The following is a 25,998-nucleotide window of genomic DNA, read 5'->3' as shown; positions in this document are numbered from 1 at the left end:
CGTTGTAGCCTCATTCGGGGTCTCATATATCAGGAAGATTGTAGCAACAGTCTCAGACTTTTGATCCTTCTGTATCCTTCTAGAGAGTGGAATGGTATAGCCTCAGACTGAGGGCTTGATTTAGAGTTTGGCAGACAGGACAAACCAACCGCAGTGTTATGATCTCCTTAGGCTATAATAGGGTCGTAATATTGTGGACGGGATATCCTTCACGTTTGTGATGGAGTAACCCCCTCCGACATACTCTAAATAAGGCCCTAAGTCTTATGCACATCATGAGGGGTGAGTGTTGTCTGCTCAGTTGGAGTTGGATGGGTTTTGTAGCATCAGATGAAGTCTCGGTGTTATAGCCTTGGACAGGCTCATAAACCCTGAGTGTTGGTGTTGATGGCTCTGAGGGGGTCTCATCCATATGTCAAGGGTTACATGTTGTAGTGTCAAAGTCTTATACACATGATGATGGCGGATAGTTGTACACTCAGATGTCATCTCATGTACATCATGAGGGTTGGGTTCATAGTCTTGGACAGTATCTCGTTCATTTTGAGTGTTAGCTGTTGTTATCTCATATGAACACTCATGAGCCTCCTGATGGCTGGTTGTTGTGTTTTTCGAAAGAATCACGTATATCATAGATGTGGGTATTGTAGTCTTATATGAAGTGTTATGTACATTACAGTTGCTGTTTTTTGTAATCTTGGACAATATCTATTACATCATGAGGTTAGCTGTTGAATTCTCAGATGAAGCCTCTTGTATATTGGGAGGGCTGGGTGTTGTAATCTAGAACAGTGTTTAATGTACATCTAGAAGACTGGTTTTGCTTTTGAAATAATCTTTTATATTGTGTTAGGTGGATGTTGTGATCTTAAATAATTTTTTATGTACATCGTCAGGGCTGGTTGTTGTAGTCTCGGACAGTGTATATAAGCATCATAAGGTTTAGCTGTTGAAGTTGTAGAAGAAGTCTCTTGTATATTGTGAGGGTTAGGTGTTGTAGACTCGAAGTAAACCTAATATCCTAGGAAGATTGAGTGTTGTCGTTTAATTTGAAGACTAAAGGGCTTATTACAAGTTCGGTGTACGGTTTACACAGTCTGCCGAACTTCCAACGGGGAGGTTGCCACCATACAGGCTACCTCCCTGCCGGTCCCATTAAGCGTTTCCTGCTCGGGCAGCGGGCATAAACTTGAGTTTCCACCCACTGGCCTAGCGGGAAACAGCCTACAGCATTGTCTTCGGCTTGTAATCGAGCCGGGGTCAATGCTATAGAGCACAGGGTGCATCAGCACCCTCGCAATGTTCACTGTCTGCAAAGTAGATAGTGAATATTGCGATGTTGTTGGCCCGGGGGGCCCCTGGACTGCCCATGCGAAGTGCACCCTGCACCCGTTCTCCACCAGCATTTTCATGGTGGTGGTACCGCCATGAAACCACTGGAGGAGAAGTGGGTTATAATCCCCAGGGCAGCTGTGCTTGCAGTGCTTCCCTGGCAGATTAGGACCGCCCCCACCTCCAGACCACCGGGATCTCTAATACTGGCAGAGCTGGCGGTTCTTTGGCGGACCGACCTCGTGGGTTGGAATGTGGCGGTCCGACCGCCATCTGCTAGTCTGGGGGTCTAGTGACCAGCAGATTCGTAATGAGGCCCCAAGTGGTTGCAAGTTTGGGAATGTATTGCTTTAGACTGAGTTTCATCATTGGTCTAACAGCTATGTGGTTGGAAGAGTGTTTGGAGCATTACTTTTGGTCCTTTTACCCTTAGTAACACTGTTCTGTAACTCGGAGGGTAGATGTGACAGAGTTTTGAAAAAGTGGCTCAAATATTCTGCTGTTAGAAAGGGATGTCTTATGTCATGCAATTATAAGTGGCATGGTTGATGCTTTCCATGTGGGTCAATTTTTCTTGGGAAAATGAGTCCCATAGATAGAAAATATGGTATATTATTGGACACCAATGCAGCTGATGCATTGCTGGTGACATATGATCCCAACATCTGAACCCTTCTATGATTCCTGCTGGCATATGTATTCAGGGTTGACTTAGATCATTTTCGAATGCACTCACGTAAATGGAGGTGTAGTATTCAGGACATGGCATTATATTGAGTTTACGCCCTACTGAAAAAGCACCTGCATGGTGTCTCCCGTATTTGATATGGGATATTTTGAGACATCTTGTAGTGGTCAAAGCACTCGTCTGTAGTTTTTCACACATCAGGGGGAATAGCATGTCATGTTATTTCAACCAATAAGGAGTGTGGTACAGTATTAAAAAACTTACAGCAATTCGACCGTTGAGAAAATTCCATTTTTATACATGTTGTTTTTACTTTTTTTATTTGGCCTCAAATGTTCTGTTGCCATTTATCATAGGTTGGTGGAAGGGGGTCATGGTGCATGGTGATGATTCCTTAATTTCCACTGGTTGGACATTAGAAGCCTTATTGTGGCTCAAGCTTAATTCTGCACCATCTCAGACAGCCTGGAGGACATTGGTAGAGACAATAGGAGACAATACGTTTAGGACTATCTCACAGAGCACTGTCTCGTTTACTTATGCATAGGCATTTATTTGTGTTCCTACAAAGGGAAGCTTTCCGGTACTTGTATTTTTTTTAAATGGCTCAAGGAGGCTGACAAATAATTAGGCCCCTGCGTGTAGATAGGAGCACCTTAATATTCTTTTTTAAAGATTATACTCGCATTTACACGCCAGAAAAAATCAGATACCTATTGCACTATTGTGATGCTATAGTTCTACGTGCAGGCACACCACCTTTAACCCTACAGGGTGCTACACTTTCAAAGCTAGAGAGATAACAAGTCTTCCCACGCTAAGACACATCACCTATGATTTATCAGTGAAGAGGGTACTTGACGTTTAATGGAACTGTGGCTACCTGGCTTCAAGTGACTAAGCTGAGCCGATTAGAACCTCCAATGCTTATTGGGAATCGAGTGGCTGGAACCCATTGAATATGGCCCTTTATTGATTACAAAGGAAATGACAGCACCTCTGACCTATAGTTATGTGATAGAGTCCCTGTGCTCTTAGGACATAGCTACTTGTGATTAGAGCCCACATCTCACAGCCTACAGTGATGGTATCGCTTCTTGTGATTCTGGTAATAGAGGAGACCCCCACAGCCTAACAAATTATAGTACAGCTATGATGATAGGTGGGCACCTCGCTCTTGGTCTTATCTTCACCTGTGAAACAGCCCGCCCAGGATGAAGGCGGAGCCCCTCCGCCGTCTGGACCCAGCCTCTTCATCCATATCCCTTTTAGACCATGAGCCTCATTTAGGGGTGGGGTTATTAAGCCAACTGCCAAAATGTCACAGAAATACAATCACCCACCTCTCACAACATCCCCTGTCTCGGTTAGCAGCCGTGGAATGCTGGTTTCCAGATCACCAAGCTAGTGCTGGTTCTGCATTTGGTAAGTCCTTGTGGGGGAGCCGCCCCGCTAGACATCTCCCCTCTGACGTCATGTCCATCAGCCTTTTTCTGTCTGCCACGGAAGTCCCCGCCAACGAAGAGGGAGCTGCCTCTGGGGAACAGAGTCGTCCAGCACAGCAGAAATCTCTAGATTTTCAAGTCAGGACTTTTTCTCTGTTTAGAGGGAATTAGACAGTACCACCCTGGATAACATTCCCATCCTTCGGCTAGGGTTACCCCTGAGTGTTGCACTGGCCTGGATGGTGTTTTAATGCGACGACAGGTAAAAAATAATATCTGAAAGACATAAAAAAAACAGTATATGTCGACTTAAACACCTAAATGTAAGGCAACACATACATAATGAAAACACATAAAAATAGTTTTGATTCTGTCTACACTATCCCTAAGTTGTTTTTACAGAAAATAAAGACAAAATTGGTGTATTGAATATTATACAGATGATTTTACAAATAATCTTTTCAAATATCTGCTCTGCTCTTCCAGAACCACAAAACAGACATAAGTTGCATGTATGTTTTTTCTGAGAAAGTTGACAATTCTATCTTCAGCTACGTGAATGATTTTGGACTCTGACCTGAGCCAGTGCGCCCCTACTGCATCGGGGTATTTAAGAGTAGAAAAAATGTACGCAGTTGGCACATGTGCCAATAGCCCTGCATAGACTCAGGCCCACCGGCTCGGGAAACCCAGAAACCGTTGTTTTGAGTGAACTTCAATCACACCAGGTGCCCAAAAGTCCCACGAGGAGTGCTAGAATTTTCAGTTTTAATCCTAACTTGATGTATCAAATACACAAATTCTAAGGGTTAAAAATATAATTTTTAATCGTATTTCTCAATAAAAGAAAAATATTATCTCCTCATGTATGCCAATCAACATTTTACATAAATACTAAATATAAAGTGGCGATTTCCAAAGAGAAGTTAGATCTTCTTTACAAAGAAGATTTACCTGCACTAGAATTTGTATATTTAAAATAATAAATTAAGGTCGATGTTCAATTAATAATTGTTTGAAAAATGTTGTACTCCCACTAAAAATAAAGTGCCTTTTTGGGTACCTGGCGTGATTCAAGTGCTCACTGTAGTGAACACGTGTTGTTTAGGGGCACATGCTATGGAAACTGTTTTGTTTTTTAGGGTACGAGGATTCGAATTACGTTGACTACAGAGCAAAAAGACAAGGGTTGGGAGTCCCCATTGGATGTAATATCTGTCTATGAGGCCCTCAGGTTCTGTGTCTTTTTTCAGAAAGAGGGGACTGAAGACATGTTTACGGCCTTGTAGTAGCGTTAATTTTTAGTGTCTTTGGTTCCCTCCCATTAGTGACCATTTTGATGGGACTCACTCGTGGGGCACATGCGCGTGATATTGCGGTTGCTTGCGTGTGCCCACTGAGTGGGCATTGAAGTGCATATGTGTTGTGTAGCTAGTTTCCACGTGTTTTTGAGTCTCGTGAGTCATGAGTCACCTGTGGTCACATTTTTGTTTGCACACTCGCTGATTTTGTTTGGTTTATGAGGCAGTTCTGAAAACGGACCATTGAGCCCGTGTGTGTTTTACAACTTGCGTTCTGGACCTGTTTCTTCTGCCTGATTTTTTTAAAGCACTCCACAGCGCTCTCTTGTGTTGGAAGCGGTGTAGTGACGGTGGCACTGTTGGCCAGCACACGCACTCTGAATAAAAGCAGGGACCATAGTGCTGGCGTAGATTTACGGTTTTGGTTGTGGCATGTGACGATCTTGGAGTGCGTGAAATTTCAACCAGATATGCTTGGTGGCTTTAACCACAAACAAGCTGTGACGGTTTGAGAGTAACAGCAGTTTGAACATTTATTTTCTGGACTTTGCAAGTGATTTAAGAAGTTTGCAGTGCTCGCCTCGACCCTTGTACTGGGTCACCTAAGACTGTCTTCAAACCTGTGTCCTTCAGGCCTCTGAATGAAAACATAAATAACAGGCTTAATGGTAATAGGCAGTGTTTAATGTATATGAATAAATTCCAGGCTGTTGTCAGGAGGCCACCTCGGATTGCACCACCCATTTCCCCTGCCACCATTGCCAACAAAATATCAACACAGCTTCTAAATATTACACTCCTGTAAGTGTGACATTCAGACTATTCCAGGTCACCCAAAGCTATAAGAATAGCATGGATGGCAGTTAGTATTCATTTTTAAAGTATATTGAATTGTTAAAGAACTGTTGTTGTGCTCATCTCAAAGCTAGATCCACAACGCCACCACGTGACAGACCGTCATAAGTGCCGGTTGTAGGAAAGTACCATCTTGCCTGGCATGTTACCCCCATATTTCACTGTATATATGTTGTTTTAGTGTATGTGTCACCGGGACCCTGCCAGCCAGGACCCCAGTGCTCATAAGTGTGCCCTGTATGTGTTCCCTGTGTGATGACTAACTGTCTCACTGAGGCTCTGCTATCCAGAACATCAGTGGTTATGCTCTCTCATTTCTTTCCAAATTGTCACTAATAGGCTAGTGACCAACTTCACCAATTTACATTGGCATACTGGAACACCCTTACAATTCCCTAGTATATGGTACTGAGTTACCCAGGGTATTGGGGTTCAAGGAGATCCCTATGGGCTGCAGCATTTCTTTTGCCACCCATAGGGAGATCTGACAATTCTTACACAGGCCTGCCAGTGCAGCCTGAGTGAAATAACGTCCACGTTATTTCACAGCCATTTACCACTGCACTTAAGTAACTTATAAGTCACCTATATGTCTAACCTTTACCTGGTAAAGGTTGGGTGCTAAGTTACTTAGTGTGTGGGCACCCTGGCAATAGCCAAGGTGCTCCCACATTGTTCAGGGCAAATTCCCCGGACTTTGTGAGTGCGGGGACACCATTACATGCGTGCACTATACATATGTCACGACATATGTGTAGCGTCACAATGGTAACTCCGAACATGGCCATGTAACATGTCTAGGATCATGGAATTGTCACCCCAATGCCATTCTGGCATTGGGGAGACAATTCCATGATCCCCTGAGTCTCTAGCTCAGACCCGGGTACTGCCAAACTGCCTTTCCCGGGGTTTCACTGCAGCTGCTGCTGCTGCCAACTCCTCAGACAGGTTTCTGCCCTCCTGGGGTCCAGCCAGGCCTGGCCCCGGAAGGCAGAACAAAGGACTTCCTCAGAGAGAGGGTGTTACACCCTCCCCCTTTGGAAAAAGGTGTCAGGGCTGGGGAGGAGTAGCCTCCCCCAGCCTCTGGAAATGCTTTGATGGGCAGAGATGGTGCCCATCTCTGCATAAGCCAGTCTGCACCAGTTCAGGGATCCCTCAGCCCTGCTCTGGCGCGAAACTGGACAAAGGAAAGGGGAGTGACCACTCCCCTGACCTGCACCTCCCCTGGGAGGTGCCCAGAGCTCCTCCAGTGTGCTCCAGACCTCTGCCATCTTGGAAACAGAGGTGCTGCTGGCACACTGGACTGCTCTGAGTGGCCAGTGCCAGCAGGTGACGTCAGAGACTCCTTCTGATAGGCTCCTTCAGGTGTTACTAGCCTATCCTCTCTCCTAAGTAGCCAAACCTCCTTTTCTGGCTATTTAGGGTCTCTGCTTTGGGGAATTCCTTAGATAACGAATGCAAGAGCTCATCAGAGTTCCTCTGCATCTCTCTCTTCACCTTCTGCCAAGGAATCGACTGCTGACCGCGCTGGAAGCCTGCAAAACTGCAACAAAGTAGCAAAGACGACTACTGCGACCTTGTAACGCTGATCCTGCCGCCTTCTCGACTGTTTTCCTGGTGGTGCATGCTGTGGGGGTAGTCTGCCTCCTCTCTGCACTAGAAGCTCCGAAGAAATCTCCTTTGGGTCGACGGAATCTTCCCCCTGCAACCGCAGGCACCAAAGAACTGCATCACCGGTCCTCTGGGTCTCCTCTCAGCACGACGAGCGAGGTCTCTTGAACTCAGCAACTCTGTCCAAGTGACTCCCACAGTCCAGTGACTCTTCAGTCCAAGTTTGGTGGAGGTAAGTCCTTGCCTCCCACCGCTAGACTGCATTGCTGGGAACCACGTATTTTGCAGCTACTCCGGCCCCTGTGCACTCTTCCAGGATTTCCTTTGTGCACAGCCAAGCCTGGGTCCCCGGCACTCTAACCTGTATTGCACGACCTCCTGAGTTGTCCTCCGGCTTCGTGGGACCCTCTTGTGCAACTTCGGGTGAGCTCCGGTTCACTCCACTTTGTAGTGCCTGTTCCGGCACTTCTGCGGGTCCTGCTTGCTTCTGAGTGGGCTCTTTGTCTTGCTGGATGCCCCCTCTGTCTCCTCACGCAATTGGCGACATCCTGGTCCCTCCTGGGCCACAGCAGCATCCAAAAACCCTAACAGCAACCCTTGCAGCTAGCAAGGCTTGTTTGTGGTCTTTCTGCACGGAAACACCTCTGCACGACTCTTCGCGACGTGGGACATCCATCCTCCAAAGGGGAAGTTTCTAGCCCTTGTTGTTCTTGCAGAATCCACAGCTTCTACCATCCGGTGGCAGCTTCTTTGCACTTTTGGACTTGGTCCCCTTGTTCCACAGGTACTCTCGTCTGGAAATCCATCGTTGTTGCATTGCTGGTGTTGGTCTTTCATGCAGAATTCCCCTATCACAACTTCTGTGCTCTTTGGGGAACTTAGGTGCTCTTTGCACCCACTTTTCAGGGTCTTGGGGTGGGCTATTTTTCTAACCCTCACTGTTTTCTTACAGTCCCAGTGACCCTCTACAAGGTCACATAGGTTTGGGGTCCATTCGTGGTTCGCATTCCACTTCTAGAGTATATGGTTTGTGTTGCCCCTATCCCTATGTGCCCCCATTGCATTCTATTGTGACTATACATTGTTTGCACTGTTTTCTTTTGCTATTACTGCATATTTTGGTATTGTGTACATATATCTTGTGTATATTTGCTATCCTCATACTGAGGGTACTCACTGAGATACTTTTGGCATATTGTCATAAAAATAAAGTACCTTTATTTTTAGTATATCTGTGTATTGTGTTTTCTTATGATATTGTGCATGTGACACTAGTGGTACTATAGGAGCTTCACTCGTCTCCTAGTTCAGCCTAAGCTGCTCTGCTAAGCTACCTTTTCTATCAGCCTAAGCTGCTAGACACCCCTCTACACTAATAAGGGATACCTGGGCCTGGTGCAAGGTGTAAGTACCCCTTGGTATCCACTACAAGCCAGTCCAGCCTCCTACACCGGTGTTGACATTTAAGTGCCCGTGCTGAGCACCAGAAACCACCAGCTCAAATTAAGGTCTGGCAATAGGGCATCTGTATAAGTATTCAATATACATGTCTCATTACAGCAGCAATTGTAGGTCCTAAGCAGCATTCTTAGGTCCTCTGTCTGAGTTGGCTGGTAATATGTTAATAACGCCAAATCCTTGGGTTTTATTCTCAATAGCCTGCTTAACCTCTGGAGGAAAATCCCTGGTAAAGCAAGATATCTAAAGATTATCTGCAGCATTAGGCAGCTCATCCCATAACAGGATTGAAGTCTGTAGTCTAGACACTGATTCTTTTCTCTCCAAAGTGGACTATGGGAAAATGCTCCTCTCCAGACTGCCAAAAGTTAATTTGGCTCCCCTCAGAGTAGTGCTTCATGCAGAAACATAATTTGTTACAGGCCAAAATAAATTTGACCACATCACTTCAATCCTGCCTACTCATCAGGTGCTTTCCATTGAAGTTAGAGGTCAATTCAAGACTGATTGCATCACTCACAAAGGCCTTCATAACTCATCTCCTTTCTATATGACTGACAAGTTGAAGATTTCATGTGTTCAAAGGGGATTGCGAAAATCAAAATCCCTACTCCGACAGGCGTCCACATTCAGACATGAATGTTAAATAAAACAGGACTCATTTGGATGTACGCTTCTGCTCAGCCTCAACCCTCAGACACCTTTTACCTGACTGACATTCTGAAAATTCCCTGTGTTCAGCAGGAATGGAGAAACTCAAAATCATGTTTCTGGGAGCTCCCCTAAAGATACACTCATAATTTTAGTTGAGGTTACGCTACAATGAAGTGGGAAGCCTCAACCCATGGTATCTAAACTCAAAGGGACTACAGGTGCATAACAGATTGTAGTTACTTGAACTGGCTTCTGCAAAAAAATACGGAAACCAATTGGGCCCACATATCTAAGACACTTTTATCTAACAGTAATGTGAAGCAGCCTTGGAATGCAATTTGTATCTAAATGAAAGTGAAGTAAGAGCCTTACACCACAAATGCAACAAGAGAATCATGATGCTTGTAATCAAGAGGTTCACTGACATAATATCAGAATCTAAATAAAGAATGAGGGACAGGGAGATTGATGGTCCAGTGTATAGCCTCCCAAGATATCTAGTTAAATTCAAAATACACTGTTCCAGGAAGAAAAAGCAGAACGTGGGGCAACCCTAATGCTAGAAGCAAGTGCCCTCACACACCCTATTGGGTGTCATGCTTCATCATCGGGCAAGCTCCTTGTCAGACCGGCACTGCAATGTCTGATGGGCACCCCTGAAAGGGGGCCCTTTGCCGGAGATCTTTTTCTGTAACACTGTGCCGTGATGAAGCCTGCGCAGAAAGGTCAATGCCCACCTACAGGCACTATAGAAAATAGGAGAGGGAAAGAGAATTTAAAATTAGCTCAAAACCCGAACAGAGCGCCAAATTTTGATGACTAGGAAAGGGTAATGGCCAAAACAATAAAACCCTATAGAGTGGGGAATGAGATGATGCTCAAAACACTCTCATAGTACAAATGGCGGGGGGGGGTTATAAGGAATTATCTTATGCCCCTGAAGACAGGGTCAACATGTTTCGTGTCTGAACGGGCCCTCATTACAAACCTGGCGGTCGGTGTTAAAGCGGCGGTAATACCGCCAACAGGCCAGCGGGTAAAAAAATGGGACTTGGACCCTTGGGGTTACCGCCATCCAACACCGCCACTTTAACACACCGACAGCCAGGGTGGTAACGGCAGCTGGGCTGGAGACTTCAGTCTCCAGCCCGGCGGCCGTCACATTCCCATCCTTGGGATTACGACCCGGCCTACCGCCATGGTTTCCGTGGTTTTTCTACTGCCACGAAAACCATGGTGGTAGGCACTATCAGTGCCAGGGAATCCCTTCCCTGGCACAGATAGGAGTCCCCCCACCCCCTCCCCAGAGTCCAGCCTCACCCTCCCCCACCTGCTCCTGCCCCCGCGCACATATTCACACCCACACGCGCACCCATATAAACACACGCATACCCACCTCCACCCACGCATGCACACATACATACGCACACAACACAACATGCACCAACATACCGTGACACACACATGCATCCACAACACACAACACTCACAATCACTCATCCAACGCGACTCACACCCTCATGCACACATCCCAAAACATACACCCCCCCTCCCACATACACACAATGCCCCCCACCCCACTCTCCGGTTGGAGAACCCGATTTACCTGCTTGCAGGGGGTCATCCGGCTGGAGACGGTCCGCGGCATCCGCCAGCAAAACACCGCCAGGCCGTATCATTGCTCATGATACGGTCGGCGGTGTTTTGCTGGCGTGGCGGTGCTGCTGTCAGCAGCGCCGCCTTACCGCCATCTGCCGCGTGTTCCGCCAGATTTCTGGCGGAATACTGTCAGCGGTCATAATACACGTTGCCGGCTGGTAGCCATGGCGGCGGGATGTTGTCAGCCGTTGTCGTGGCGGTAGGCAGTCAATACCACCAATGTTGTAATGAGGGCCTTTATAATCAATTGTTAATTAATCACACTTAATTAACTTCCCACCCTATACCACTAAAAACCTAACAACCCACTACCAGACAATAAACTACTATTAGCAATTAAATTACAAATTATAAATCACTTAAAATTACAAAATATATAAAAAAATTAACATTAATAACACAAAATACTAATATATGAACTAAAAAAGATGAAGATAATTAAAAACGATGTTTGTAACAACTTCAGTAATTGAAAATGAGGGAAGCGCGTCAGCAGCACCTGGGGACCCTGGGCAGGAGGAGCCTGCGTCCAATCAAGGAAAGGGCAGGAGTCCTTTAAAAATCGCATAGCGCTCCCGCCTCGCGGGAAGTGCGTCAGCAGCACCTGGGGACCCTGGGCAGAAGGAGCCTGCGTCCAATCAAGGAAAGGGCAGGAGCCCTTTAAAAATCGCGTAGCGCTCCCGCCTCGCGGGAAGCGCGTCAGCAGCACCTGGGGACCCTGGGCAGGAGGAGCCTGCGTCCAATCAGGGAAAGGGCAGGAGCCCTTTAAAAATCGCGTAGCGCTCCCGCCTCGCGGGAAGCGCGTCAGCATCACCTGGGGACCCTGGGCAGGAGGAGCCTGCGTCCAATCAAGGAAAGGGCAGGAGCCCTTTGAAAATCGCGTAGCGCTCCTGCCTCGCGCCCGGGCCAAGGGCGGGCCCGTCCTGTGCCCATCGGAGACCGGAGGAGACTGGGCTGGGCCCCCCCTTTTTCACCTGCAATAAGAGATCAGTCTGCTACCCAAGAGAACAGAGACCATTCCATACACCTTAAACCGAGTAGTAACACTTTTATTTAGCTCTACTAATACTAGACTCTCAAGTTCATCTGCTGACACTGGTGGCTAAATTTGTGGGGCGTCATTAATTAAGTATATAGCTAACGATTGGGACACTGCTACCCCTGAGAGAGGCTTGGCAGGTAGGGTAGTGCTTACCGGAATCGAAGGGGACTATAAAATTCCGTCTGCCCAGGGGCCTAGTATCCCGCGCTTGGTACCTTAGGATAACTTAAATAGCACCACCGGGCAAGAGCCCAGAGCCCTTGTATTAGATCTAGTAGAGGCGAAGAATTAAATAGTAGGTAAAAATATATGGGGAAACGTAAGGCATCAGAACCCCCACGGGGGAAGGAGAAATCCACAAAAAAACGTAGGAATGCAGGCGAGAATTGTACGATATCTGAAATTGATGACCTTATAGAAGAGGTAGAGTCTTTTCTAAGTAATAGGACCGCCCCTCGGGAGGGCTCTGAAAAAAAGATAACTTCCTATTATACAAAGAAAACAGAAATAGGGAAAGAGAAATCAATTGATAGGAAAGAGAGTGGTAGCCAGCAAGAGGAAAACCTACTCCCCGCTATCAGGACAATTAATCACAAAGATGATATAACGCGGGCTATATGTCATCACCCAACTACACTAGGAAGTATTAGGAAGAAGGGCCATGTACAGAAGAGCGACATTGAGTGTTCTAACAAGTATGCAGTCCTGGCAGAACCCGCTACCAACAAAGCTCATAAGGTCCAGGAGGGGAAACCCGATGGTAAGTACGACCAAACTATCCCCTTAGTACAGATAGCTATAGAGAAGTCATCATTAGCTAACCAAGACCCAGAAAACTGCTTAATATGTAAAACAAGGAGTCTAACAGATCTTTATGACCTAATGATTGGATTAATGCAGGAAGTTAGAGAGTTAAAACTTGAAGTAGGAACATTATCAGCTCTTGTGAAAAATGGGGGGAGTATGGGAACCCATAGAGACCAGAGTGCAGAGGAGACTTCAACAGTATCACTACATTTACAGGGCAGACCCATGTCCCCCCAAAGTTTGAATGTCCAGTCCAATTCTACTTCAACTACAGCCAGTATTCCATATGCACCATTAAGAGGCATGAGAGGGGAAATGGGTGTAATATGGGGTCACGTAATTATTCTGTAGCTAAGGTAGGAGAGTTACAACAAGATTCTGCGAATCCCCCAAGGGAGCCCAGTTTTGAAACAGGGTCACAAGAAGATGGAAGATGGAACGTACATTAAAACCCTATACTAAATTATATAATGGTAGCATGCCCCCTACTATAAGGAGTAGACTCCCTGAGGGAAAAATAAGTCCTTCTGGGGCTGAGGTAATTTATTTGCTAAATGTCCCGAAATTGGCCCTAAATAGTATAGAGGATGAGGATTCCTTAAAGAACAAAACTATACACTGGATCAGACATAAACAACATTGCTTATCCCTAATCCGCTCATATATTACGAGGGCGGAAAGGATGCCAGGAGAGGTTGGGAAGCAAGATGTTGTTGTTCTGATATTAAGGGATGAAAGACTAATTGAAGGTCTTATCAATATGGAACAGAGAGCCAGTGCTCCCATAAAAAATGCTATGAGGTTTAGCCTGGATCCACATACTTGCAAGTTTATAGCTCAGAGGAATAAACACAGGAATTGGGGAGAGCAAATGAGAAAAGGAGATTCTGATCTTGAAACAGTTGATTGACTAACACAACTAGATCAAGTATATTTGGGACCGATTAGTGACCTAATAGCAGTTGAATCCCAGGATCAAAATAATTACCAAGTTACAAGAGTAGGGAGTATTGAGGAGCACTTGCCCCGTAGAACGGAATCAACCATAGCTCAGAGCCCTAATACCAATGACATGATCTCAACTGGAAGGGGATTAGTTTCTATGGTCTCTTGGAAAGTAGCAGGCCTAAAAAGCAAGCTTATAGACCCTGACTGGCATGATTATATTGAACAATTTCATGTTTGCCTCTTTCAAGAGACTTGGTTAAAGGATCCACCGCCCAAACTGGGGTATAACACTTTCTTTATCAGTGCAACTGCTGCAGCAAGAGGGAGGCCGTCTGGGGGGCTGGTTGTATGGGTGAAAATTTCCCTTAATATCAAGATATGTAAACATGATGCAGAGTCTCCTGACATTCTGTGGTTGGAATTAGGGGACAAAAATAAGGTGTTATCCCATTTGTTTAATGTGTATATAAGGCCCAGAAGATCTAACCAGGAGTCACATGAAATTGAAATATTAGATGGCATGCTTAAAACAATTCCGGTAGGAGAGACAAATATGATAGGGGGAGATTTTAATTGCAACTATGAACCTATAATTGGCCTTGAACTTCTGGCAGAAGATGAAGACCTAGCAAGAGCAGTCCCCCACCTATCAATTGAAGAGTCCGTCCCCGGAACGGTTGCTGCTTTACAACTTATGGGCCTCACATTAAAGCATGGACTGAGGGCGTGCAACGGTAGAGTGGGCCAAGGTGGTCTTAATATGGATACTTTCCAGAGAGGTAACATAGGCTTTAAATTATATTATATTATGCATAACACTATTACATGGGAGAGAATAGTGACCTTTAAAATTGATAAGAGGAGGGAAAGTGATCACTTTCCGTTAGTAATTGAAATTAGGGGGTTACCTCACAGACCTGAATTGCATAGAAAAGGATAAGGTGGAGTTACAACCCACTCTTAGTAATAACCGAAGGGCAGTAAAATGGCCGGTGATAGTGGGCAACTCGGGTGTTATGACTAACATTTATAACACATATACAGAACTGCTGAAACCCCATGCCCATAAAAACTGCACTGACATCCCTATCATGGATATTCATCAATTAATGAGTACTGCACTAAGACCCTATTTTACTAGACAGATACACCAAAAGTATGAAAAGGGCAAGGAGCAAATTACTCCATCTAACCCCTGATTTACTACAGAATGTAGAGAGGGAAAAACATTATTGGTAGTGGCCCTAAAACAGCAAAATTTAATAGCCGTGCAAGAGGCAAGGGCTGGTTACAGGAAAATTCTGGCTACAGCACAAAAAAACTGGGAGGACCAAAAATGTATGACCTCTTAGAGGCAGCCAAACGCAATGACGCAGTGGCTTTTTGGAAAATAGTTACTCACGGCAGGAAAGAGGGGACATATAATACTGAACATCATATAGATCCCAGTGCGTGAGTTAACCATTTTACGCACCTTTATTCCGATTTTTCTAATCTTGATTCATATTCTTCCCTGTACAAAGAAGTACCCTCCTGGGGCATTTTCCCTGATATACAGTTTACCTTGGAAGAAACGGTGACTGCCATTGAAGTGATTAAAACAGGCAAAGCCCCAGGTCTGGACAAAATCCCTGGGGATTTGTTCAAATATAACATAGACATTTGGGCACCCTATGTAAATCTACTCTACAATGCCATAGCAAGGGGAGAGCCAGTTCCTGAGATATGTAAAGGTGCAGAAATAATCCCTGTCTATAAAAAAGGTTCTAGAGAAGACCCGGGGAATTACAGGCCAATTAGCCTTATCGATGTCATGCAAAAAATGTATGCTAGGCAGCTGCTGAATAGAATAGGATGCTGGATAGAAGAAAAAAGCATTCTGACAATATACCAGGCAGGTTTCAGGCAGCAGACAAGCACAATTGACCAGGCCTTCAGGTTACTAGTAATAATGTGGAAATACACAAAATTAAAGAAGGGCCACCTTTATTTTGCATTTGTGGATTTGCGAGCGGCCTTTGATCTAGTTCCAAGAGACTCTCTATGGGCTGCGTTAGGGAACCAGGGTATGCCGGGGAATCTCTTATACCAAACAAAGAGGTTGCACGAAAACACATACGCAAAGGTACGGTGGGGTCCAAATGGAGAGCTGACTGACCCAATACCAATTAAGAGGGGAGTGAGGCAGGGTTGTGTGCTTGCCCCAACCCTCTTTTCGTTATATATCAACGACCTGGTAGAGTATCTCAAACGGAGTAACCATGACTCACCAAGATTGAATGGAGATCCAGTCCCCGCTCTCCTGTTTGCCGATGATACCATCTTACTATTGCAAACTCCCATGGGTCTTCAAACCTTACTAGAAATGTTTAGTAAATACTGTAGTTTGAAGGGGCTGGAAATAAATGCAAACAAGACAAAATATCTGGCTGTCAATCCCCATAAAGCACTTAAAAGAAGTATCTTGATTAAGGGGCACGAACTGGAGCGAGTCAAAAACTTTAACTACTTAGGGATTTTGCTGGATGCTAAGTTGTCCTGGACGCCGCATGTTAACAAAGCTGCAACTTCTTTAGTCCACAGCTCCATGGCGATAAATGACAACTATAAAAGCTCAAGAACCGGGATCGTTTCACCAGTGTTTGAAGTCTATAGATACAAAGCGCAGGCTGCTGTCTTATATGGTGCTGAGCTTTGGGGAATTGCAAACCTAACCCCATTAAGATCTCAAGAAAATAGTTTTATGAGGGGGGTATTGGGATTGCCAAAATCTACTCCACTGATCCCTCTCACCTATGACATAAATATGAAGCAAATAGGTAAACTGGCAGCTCTGAGGCCTTTACTCTGTTGGTGTAGACTTTGGACGATTCCCGAACTAAACCATTACAGACAAGCACTAATTGAGATAAAGGACCTTGATAAATCAGTTTCACTTCCGTGGCTTCATCACATAAAGTATTGGTTTTATAACCTAGTGCTGAAATCTTATTGGGATGATCCCCATACACTCACATCACAATCCAAGACTCGATTAAAGCAAGTTTACTGGGAGTTTTCTTCGATTAGTCTTTTCCGCAGTAAGGACTTGGGTAGACTGACATCGAGTTTTTTAGACATTAAACCAATACCAAGAGCTGAGGAATGGTTAGATATCATTCAGCCTAGGTGAACGAAAGCACTATTTATGAAGTTTCGATATGGGATCCTTCAGATCAAGGCATTCACTATTCAATGGGGCCCTCAGAGCGAGAATAGTCATGAGGCAAAGTGTGGGTTGTGTAACATGGAGGCCATCGAAACGGTGGATCATGTCTTGTTAATCTGTAAAGCCTACGATAAGCCAAGGAAAAAATTGATTCGACCTATCTGTAGGAATGTAGGAATTAGAAATGATAATGAAGCGGCCAGACTGTTAAGGTCTAACACTACCCCATCTATTGTCTTTGGAATAAGCCGCTTTCTTCTAGCAATTTCATTTATTAGGGACAAGGAGGGCCTGAGGTTTTAATAAGTTTAGATTTAACTAATACTTATAGATACATTTTAAGATGTTTTAAATGGTTAACGGGTTCCCCTCCTTGTAAGCTAATAGACCTTGGGTAGTTATTTTGTTTCAAGATATAAATCTAGTTCTTACATTGAAGGAAGAATATAGTTTTCCTTGTATTTTAAGAATATCACTCCATATTTATTAATTGGTTTTATACAATGGTCAAACAGCTCTCTAATAAAACAATGCTATTATTTCGGGCAGGACATAAAGTTTAGGATTTTTTTTTTTTTTTGTGTAAGTAATGATGAAATTGATTGCTATTTATTGATTTTAGGAGCACCATTTGTTATTTATGCAAACTGGTTCTAGTATTTATATGATTATCTGTTATTTAAACGATGTTTCCATTGACTGTATTTTCCTTATATGGCTGATAGCCGAATAAAGGTGTGATGATGATGATGAGGATGAAAATGATATTAACAACAAAGATATTCTTGACAATGATATTACTTACCTAAAAAATTGAATTGATATTCTTGACAATGATATTTCTGCATCGCAATATTTTTGCATCACAATATTTTTTTCCAATATGTCTGTAACTTGATATATAAAATTCAAAATTTTTTCCAAATAGCAATCAAGTTTGGTAAAGCCAATCGAAAATCTTTAATAGCTAAAATATTCTCACGTTCTTGAATGTTTTTTCCACTCTGTATGATGTTTTTCCTTTTCATTATTTAGATTGTTTTCTAGTGCTTCGTAAATTGGTTCTGTGGAGGTGTGCTGCTCCTACCTGGCTAGGATCTGTAAGGACCTGACATAATAAAAAAGCACAATGTCTCATCACCTTGTTGCTCTCCTGAGTTTCCCTGACTTGATCTGTTTCTTGTTTCGCTTACATCCCCCTTTTCTGCTCCAATCCATGTTGTACTTTCACCCAGGCTCCTCCCATCCATCATTCTTCCCACCACTATGACAGCAAGTGAGACCCCACCTTCCTTCTCTACAGTGTTTTTCATGGCTGATATTGTTCTGCCTGCCCTCCACCACGAGAAGATTTTCCTATAGTAGGATCGATCCCAGTTATTCTCCACTGCCTAGTTTGCAACAGGCACTTTCCTCCTGCAATCTCCTGCAGCCAGCAAACACCCCCAAGACTACATGCAGTGGTACACATCCCAGTTACAGATCCAAGTCCAAAGGCTACCAATGATTCACCAGTACCAACAGCATCTCCTGCTGTTAGAGGGCATTGCATGTTTTCCCTATTTCAGCCATTGCCTGGCCCACAGTAAAACTATGATGCTCACAGACTAAGCTTCTCACTCTGGGGGCAGGGGGGGGGTCCTATAAGACATCACCCACCCCTATCAAGATCACAGAAATTATAGGACTATTTTACTTATGTCTTCATCACTCTTCATATTGATCCCGAGAGCTTTGTGTTACTTAGGCTTGGGTTCTTCTGAAGCAGACAGTGATGTTACCTGCCGCTATCAACACCATAGACACCTGTTGATTTTTATCATGATCTGTGGTATAACAGCTTCCATGCATAGTAATCGAGGACCGTTACATGCAAACAGCAAATATATTACTGTACCCCTAGCATGTCGTTTGTAAAAGGAAGTTAATGTGAGCTGGTGTTAGAAGTTGCAGAACAAACTCCAAAAAGATGTGTCACACATCAGCAATATATTAATGTTTGGCAGCACTCAGAGTGCAGTTTTTAGGGGACATTTAAAACTGTTTGATTACACCCTATGAATGCAATACGGTTTCATCTTTGCTGCAGGAACAGTTCTTGACAATGGGCACAACAGTCGCATCTTCAATACCCTGAAGTCTCTCAAAGGCCTATCCAATATTTGCAAGAAGCACAGGGAGATTCATGCACAGTCCCAGCAAAGTCAGCCAGTGCAAACAGGAAAGTCTATCAATGATGGAGTCCATTCAGTTCCAGAGAAAACATTGGCATGCTGCTCTGAGGGAACCCAATCGACACTGAAACACAGAAAGGTAAGTCATGAATATTAATCAACCACTTTAACTGTGCTGATTATACATCTATGTAGCTTTGGTCAGCAATTGCCAGTGGCTGACATCTTTCACCTTGTTATTTTTGATGCCATAAGTGTGCTGGGTATTCCCAGATGTGGGTCCCGGGCTCACTGTACCACTGGAACCAAGTTATACCTGGCTGAAGAGTCCTACCTAGGGCAAAGCTTGTCCTAGGTTTTTTGTGTTCCGGTTCTGGGAGGACCTGGCCTGGTAGCTCAGGATAGACCAGTCCCATGAGGGGCAAGGTCAAGACTGATTTGCATATGGCTGGGTCCAAACTGAGATGGCATAGTGGGAGAAAAAGAATGGATTGGGATTCGACCTGAGCGATTGCCAGTGGCTGAGATTAGTTCAAGCATTCCATCCATCACCTAGTTGTTTTTACATTTGATGCCCTAAGTGCACTGGATATTCCCATGCATGGGTACAGGGCTCATGGTGCCACTGGTACCAGGCTATATTTGGCTGAAGAGCCCTCACTAGGGCGAAACCGTTCCTAGGTTGCTTGTGTTCCAGTTCAGAGAGGGCCTGGTCTGGCAGTTTGGGCCAGACTGTTCCCATGAGGAGTAGGGTCAAGACTGATTTGCATATGGCTTGGTCCAAACGGATGTGGCATGGTGGGCAAAAAACAATGGATTAGGATGCGGCCCAAGCGATTGCCAGTAGCTGAGATTAATTCAAGTGTTCCATCCATCATCTTTTTGCTTGCATGTAATGTACTCCAGCCTGGACAATGCACTGGAAAGAGTGTTAGTACCAGAGAACATGCCTCAACCCACACAAGCTTAACCTTGACAAACAAATCTTGACATCACTCCATCTCCCATTTAAAACAAGGATCACATTTAAGACTGTGTTGTGCACATGGTCACCTGATTCAAAGAACATGGCACCTCCTGAAAAGTGTAATTTCATTACCAACCAATCCAAGAACAGTGATCCACCTCTTACTTGTTTCATCAATAAAACTTCAAAAGATAAACATACTGAGATAGATCATAGGAGGGCCCAGATCCCAAGGCTCTTGAACAGCCTGTACCCATTTGACTGGAAAGAATATGTTTTCTTAGTTTTAAGAGGCTCCTGATAGCTGGGGTATTATGTCCAGCTTTCGACTAAGCATGTATGATGATAAGGGGCGATACTAAGGAATGCTGCATCTTGCGGCAGTCCTTACATCCCACTTGTTTCTGTCTCCCTGACCAAATGCTGCCCTCAACATGTACTAGGCAACTCAGTAATAAATCTGTGAGAATCTGACATAAAATCACCATCACACACTGAGCAGTCATGCCACTGTGCCACCTTATTGTCACTGTGGGCGAGCTTGCAGTCGTAAGCACCAACTAAATGTGCATTTGTCATAGTCAAGACCTTGCTGATAGGGTATGACCCAGAGCATTGTAGGAGCCTGACTAAAATTGTTTCAATTTTACAGCAATAGCTCACGTTAAAATTAAGAGTCCATTCCAGATTTGCATTTTCATTTCTCTCAGATTCTTTCCTGGGAAGTTTGAATTGCTGGCTTGTGACCTTCCATATACCTTCTGGACTAGCTAAACTCTTCCCTCGTGTGTGTCATGAAGTTTTAGGTCTTTATTCGGGGTGCTCTGTGATGCAAAATGTCTATTTTCCTCTAATTCTTTTTGATTCTCTGGCAACCACCCATTAAGGGAATGTGTGGTGTAAGAATGTCACTAACATGTTTGGTGGCCATCAACAGCAGGGGGTGTTACCCTGAAAGCAAAACACACTTTTGATTTGTGCTTTCGGTGCAGACGGTCATCAGAATTGTGATAGCTTGATGGCCACCTTTCGACCAGAAGCCTCAACCTTACCTGATGCAGAAAACTGGAATTAGTATGAGGAGACTGGGAAACAGAGACTAATATCCAAGGGAAACCAAGTGTTATGGTGGAATGCTTCAGCCTTTTCACCAGAGTTGGAAGAGTCATGAAATAATAACACAGTCGCACTGCTGCTCTGAGGATGCTGGCTGTGTCTTGTGAATGTGATAGTCTCATCGACTGACCACTAGTGAATGGTTATTTGCACAATGTTTCACTAAGAAAAGTCTAGAGTAGTGTCCCCTTTGCTGAAAAATTTTCCAAATTAAGGAACATATTTTTGATGACAAGGTAATGGATCATTCTGTGCTCCTAGACGAAAAAAGTTAAATTAGGGGGACGGTGCTATGTGAGAAGTTTCTGCTCTTAAAAAGGAGTGTGAAAATGGTGTAGTAAGGTTGTGTGACAAAAGCCAAGTTTTCTTGGTGTTGGGGCCCTCGTGAAAGGCTAATGTAATATGTAATATGTTTTGATTAATTTATCATGACTATAATGCTAAACCTTGTCCTGCCTTATGTAGAAAATGTATCAACTGCAGTTATTACACATATTAAACAGGCAGGAGCCTGGGGGGAAATTACTAGATGAGTGTTATGCAGAAGGTTTATCCCAAAGATTGCTGTGTGTAACTTGTTGTTGACTTTATCTGATTATATTATTGAGGAAAATAATCGAGAGCGGCACCTATTTGCGAGATTAAGATTGAATAGACAATATTTGGATGATAACAGCAGACAAGGATTTCAATAACCATTGGCAGGTTAAAGATTTCAGACAGAGCTATGTTTCACTGGTGAGTGTTTCTGCCACACTAAAGTCTACTAAGCAGCACAAATTATGTCTCAGTGGTAAATTGTAAGTTGCCATTCCTATAATAAGTATTATAGAGTGGAGGCATGAGAAGAATTTGAGAAAGAAAATGTGACTCTTTTGCTGCATAACCAGTGCCATGTTTAATGGAGGGTGGGGTTACATACATTGTACAGCAATAGGATGATGTGTTTTAAGGGGGTCTGAGGAGGATTCTGGGAGGTTTTTATCACTAAATTGTTTTAAAGGAAAATGCTATCTTGATAAACTCTAAAGTGCCTAACATACATTTGGGTGTGCCAGGACAGAGTGAAACACGTGTTTACTTTTAGTTGAGGGAATCCCAGCGCTGCTCTCATGCACTTCAAAGAAAGTCTAATACTCTATATTTTAAAAAGCAGCATTGGGATTGGTTTGGCTTCAGTGGGCCGACATAGGCAAACTCCCACTGGACAATGAAATCACAAGAGGTAGAGCCGGATGAGCAGAGCAGCTTCATTTCAGATAGCAATCTCCTTGATAAAAGGTAGGTAACATGTAGTCACAATGCTGAATTTAGGTATGCGTTCCTTTTGTGTCACTCCAAGAAGGAACAGAATGCAAAGAGGTGATAATAGTTTGCATTCCATTCATTTTTGGAGTGACACAAAAGGAACATGCAGCCCCACTACTTTTAAAGGGCACCAGCCTGGCTTAGGGCCCATTTCTTGTGGGGGGAATTCCCTTGAGGCACTTTCCAAAAGGTCGCTACAGACCACGTGGACTGTGCTCGGCTGCGTGTGGGCATGTGGGGCCACTTCAGGACCACCAACAGAGCCATGGCCAAGTGACTCCTGCAACCAGAAAGATAGATGACTCATGGTCGGGTGTGCTCAACGACAGGACCCAGGTGTGGGTAGGACTAGCGGATAGTGTCTAGATGGTTGGTCCCTCACAGTGCCAGGGGTGCCTCCTTGGTCTCTTGGTGAATTGCTGGTGTAAGCTCCACTCTGGTTGTGAGACGCTCCTTCAGTAGCTACGATGATGCATGCTGATGTTCTTACCATTAGACAACTTGTACGACAGGTAGCAAGGACATGCAGGGAGTTAGCGTGACTGGAGGGTCTTTGCAGCTCATAGCTCGGTGTATTGCTGGTGCTGTTCTTCTCCCAGGGCATGTGGAGTTCTTAGCAGAGATGCCATCATTCATCACGCAGCCCATGATTGTGGCTGGACAGTCGCACTGGAAGCATGGGGCAGCTACGCAATTCACACATATGTGCGGCTTACTTTTGGTTCTTCCTCTGGGCTGTCACTAGTTACATCGCTCCACAAAGGTGGCTTGCTTATGTGAGTAGGTGCACTCTCATGTAGTTGCATGAGTCCTCTGTCTTGTCACCCTTGATTAGTTCTCTTGCGCACCTGTGGTCATCAGGATCTTCAGTGTGACAGGTATAACCACACACCCTTCTCTCCTCTCTACTTTCTTCAGTTCTCCATTGCAATGTTGCGTCTGGCCAAGCGTCACGTGTGCTTTCCTCTTCTTCTAGTACTGGGTTGCGAAAGGCTATGTGTTGGCAGTGTTCTTCTTAGGCACCTCTTGCCAGTCCCGTCCTGTTTGTAGGACAGTGCGTCTTCTCCCTTCATGGATCTTTTTCAGGTCCTGTCCTGTCTGTAGGACTGAACCTTTTCTCTTCATGGACCTTTCGTTGGTTCCTTCCTGTTCATAGGACTGTGCACCGTCTCCCATCATGGACCTCTCGCAGGTCCTGTCCTGTCTGTAGGACTGTGCCTTTCCTTTCATGAATCGCTTTGTGTCTGTAGGACTGTGTGTCTTCTCTTCAGGTTGATGTGACATCCATCTACACTTTGCATGTCTCCGCTTCAAGGATCTTCCCAGAGCTCCACTCCATAGATGGCAGGTAACCTTCCTTCTGCCTCCCATTTACTCGAAGGCACAGTTCTTGTGCCTTGATATCTCACCATCAGCGGGCATGGTGAGATGGTGTGGGCAGCATGTACCTTGAGGGTACAGGATTGTGGGGTTCTGGTGTCTGGTCCACAGTCGGGCATTGTGGGATTCTGTCCACCTTCTGGTCTGGGCTTCCTTTCCTTGGACCTTCTCCTGTGTGGGACTGTGTCCATCTGACAGGCTTAGACAAACAATCTGGTGTCTCTGGGGTTCTCAGTCTCTTTAGTGTGTGGCATTCGGTGGATTGCACCTTGTGTTCCAGGTGTCCTCCTGTAAAGCTTCTACTCCTCTGTTGTGCAGAGACCAAGGTCCGAGCGCTCTCCTTCCTTTCGCTGCTCAGCGCATCTAACCCACTTCCCCCCGTCTTCAGGGAGTCAGGCTGTCTGCTTCGTCTCTGCTTCACTGGTGCTGTCTCACTTTGGTAGTGTTTACTGGTGTTACCACTCTTGGCAGGTGACGATCTAGTGCATTTGATGCAGTGCATTTTGGCTTCTTCTGTGCCCGTAGAGATATCTGGTGGATGCAACTGGCTGCTGCGGGAGACAGGTTCCTTTCCGCCCTGCATTCTGTTTCCCCTTTTGGTGTTATGCCAAGAAACAGCTCTTTTGCAGCATGCAATGGTGCTAAAGGGCCACCAGGGGGTGTGCAGCATTCTTCAGGCCTGTCCTTGATGTCTTTCCATGCAACAGATCTCGGTGCAGTGCCTCCATGCTGCAAACTGGGGCACAAGCAAGCAACGGGGCAAGGTATGTGGTACTGACTTATTTGCCGCCCAAACACCCACCTCCCTGTAATTGGGCATGGGCCTCCTGTCTGGTGCAATGAAGCCTGCTTCTCTCCCCTGTAGGCACTTGGTTTGGGTGGGAGAGCAGTCTCTCGACGGGCCTTTCAGGACGGGCTTAGGGGTGTTCTTTCTTTAATTCTGTAGCGGGTAAGGTGCCTTACCTTGCCACGACCTGCAGCGCTGGCCTGAGTATTCTACTGGAGGGCAGAGAGGGCTCATCTCCCTCCCACGGCGCTGACCTACTGCCAAGATGGGCGCCCGCAGGGAAATCCCGGGCTGGAGGCTGGAAGCCAGGAGAGAGGGACAGTGGTGTGGCACGGTGGGAACAGCCACCTTGTTGCCAATGTAAGGAAATGGGCCTTTGCCCCTCATAGTGGGGTAGAAGAACCACGTGGACACCAGTGGTATAGGTGATACCTGACTTAGGGCTCGTGTGCCTGACCCCTTTTATTAGCAGGCATCACTCGGATGCCTGTGTTGGGTGGTTGTGGAGTGGGTGTGAGACCAGCCCTTAGGGGGGGGGGGGGAGGTGAAGCAGTTATGTGTCCAGCAGGAGACTACGAAACCCTTTAGAAAAATCAAACACAAGTTATCTTTGACCATAAGTTTTTGCTTCTGGGCGGAAAGCTTATGACTCCTGAAGGGTTAAAAGCATGTTGTTTATGTTGGCACATGATAGCCATTTATGTTTTAGTCCCAAAAAATTGTTTCAGTTTTTTTGCGACCTGCTTGAGTAGCAGTTTATCAAAACGTGTTTTGATTTGTATTTAAGGAAACTATCTGAAGAGTTGATATTCCTCTATGTCCTAGTGAATGTCCAGAATTCCTTGAAGAATATGTGCCATCATTTGTGGAAGGACATTTTTAATCTTACCAAAATATAGGATATTTTTGATTCTTCTAGCATATTGCATTTTTCATGTCAACAGTTTCATTTGCTACTTGTGCAAAACAAAAACAATCTGTTGGGGTCGTTCATACGAGACTGGCATGACATGTTCCTTACCATAAAAGGTTAGTTCAAGAGGTCATTAGAATTATCAAGGAAGACATCGAGATGACATGCAGGAAATAATTTGGGAATGTTGCAGTAGATTCCATGTAAGCCTTGGGGTTTATTCTTTCATGTTGTCAAAAGGACTTCCAGTGTTGGAATAGCCCTCAGGCAGTCTAGACATCTGGAATTCCCTGATAGGCCATTTTGAAAGGCCAGTTCAACTGGCCAATAAAGCAGCCTATACGT

At 44.9% G+C, this 25,998-nt stretch overlaps 1 protein-coding gene across 1 annotated transcript in view; it reads left to right on the top strand.

The window, feature by feature from the left end:
• The window catches only part of SH2D2A (SH2 domain containing 2A), a 90,948-nt gene that overhangs the window by 32,359 nt on the left and 32,591 nt on the right, over positions 1-25,998 (top strand). The window contains exon 2 of the mRNA XM_069217850.1: positions 19,098-19,321. Coding sequence (XP_069073951.1) covers positions 19,098-19,321 — 224 coding nt within the window. The remainder of the gene's footprint in view (positions 1-19,097; positions 19,322-25,998) is intronic.

This window comes from Pleurodeles waltl, chromosome 12 (genome assembly GCF_031143425.1).
Source record: "Pleurodeles waltl isolate 20211129_DDA chromosome 12, aPleWal1.hap1.20221129, whole genome shotgun sequence".
NCBI classification, from domain to species: domain Eukaryota; kingdom Metazoa; phylum Chordata; class Amphibia; order Caudata; family Salamandridae; genus Pleurodeles; species Pleurodeles waltl.
Note: the sequence above shows the minus strand (reverse complement) of the source record. Positions and strands in the feature narration are given on the sequence as shown.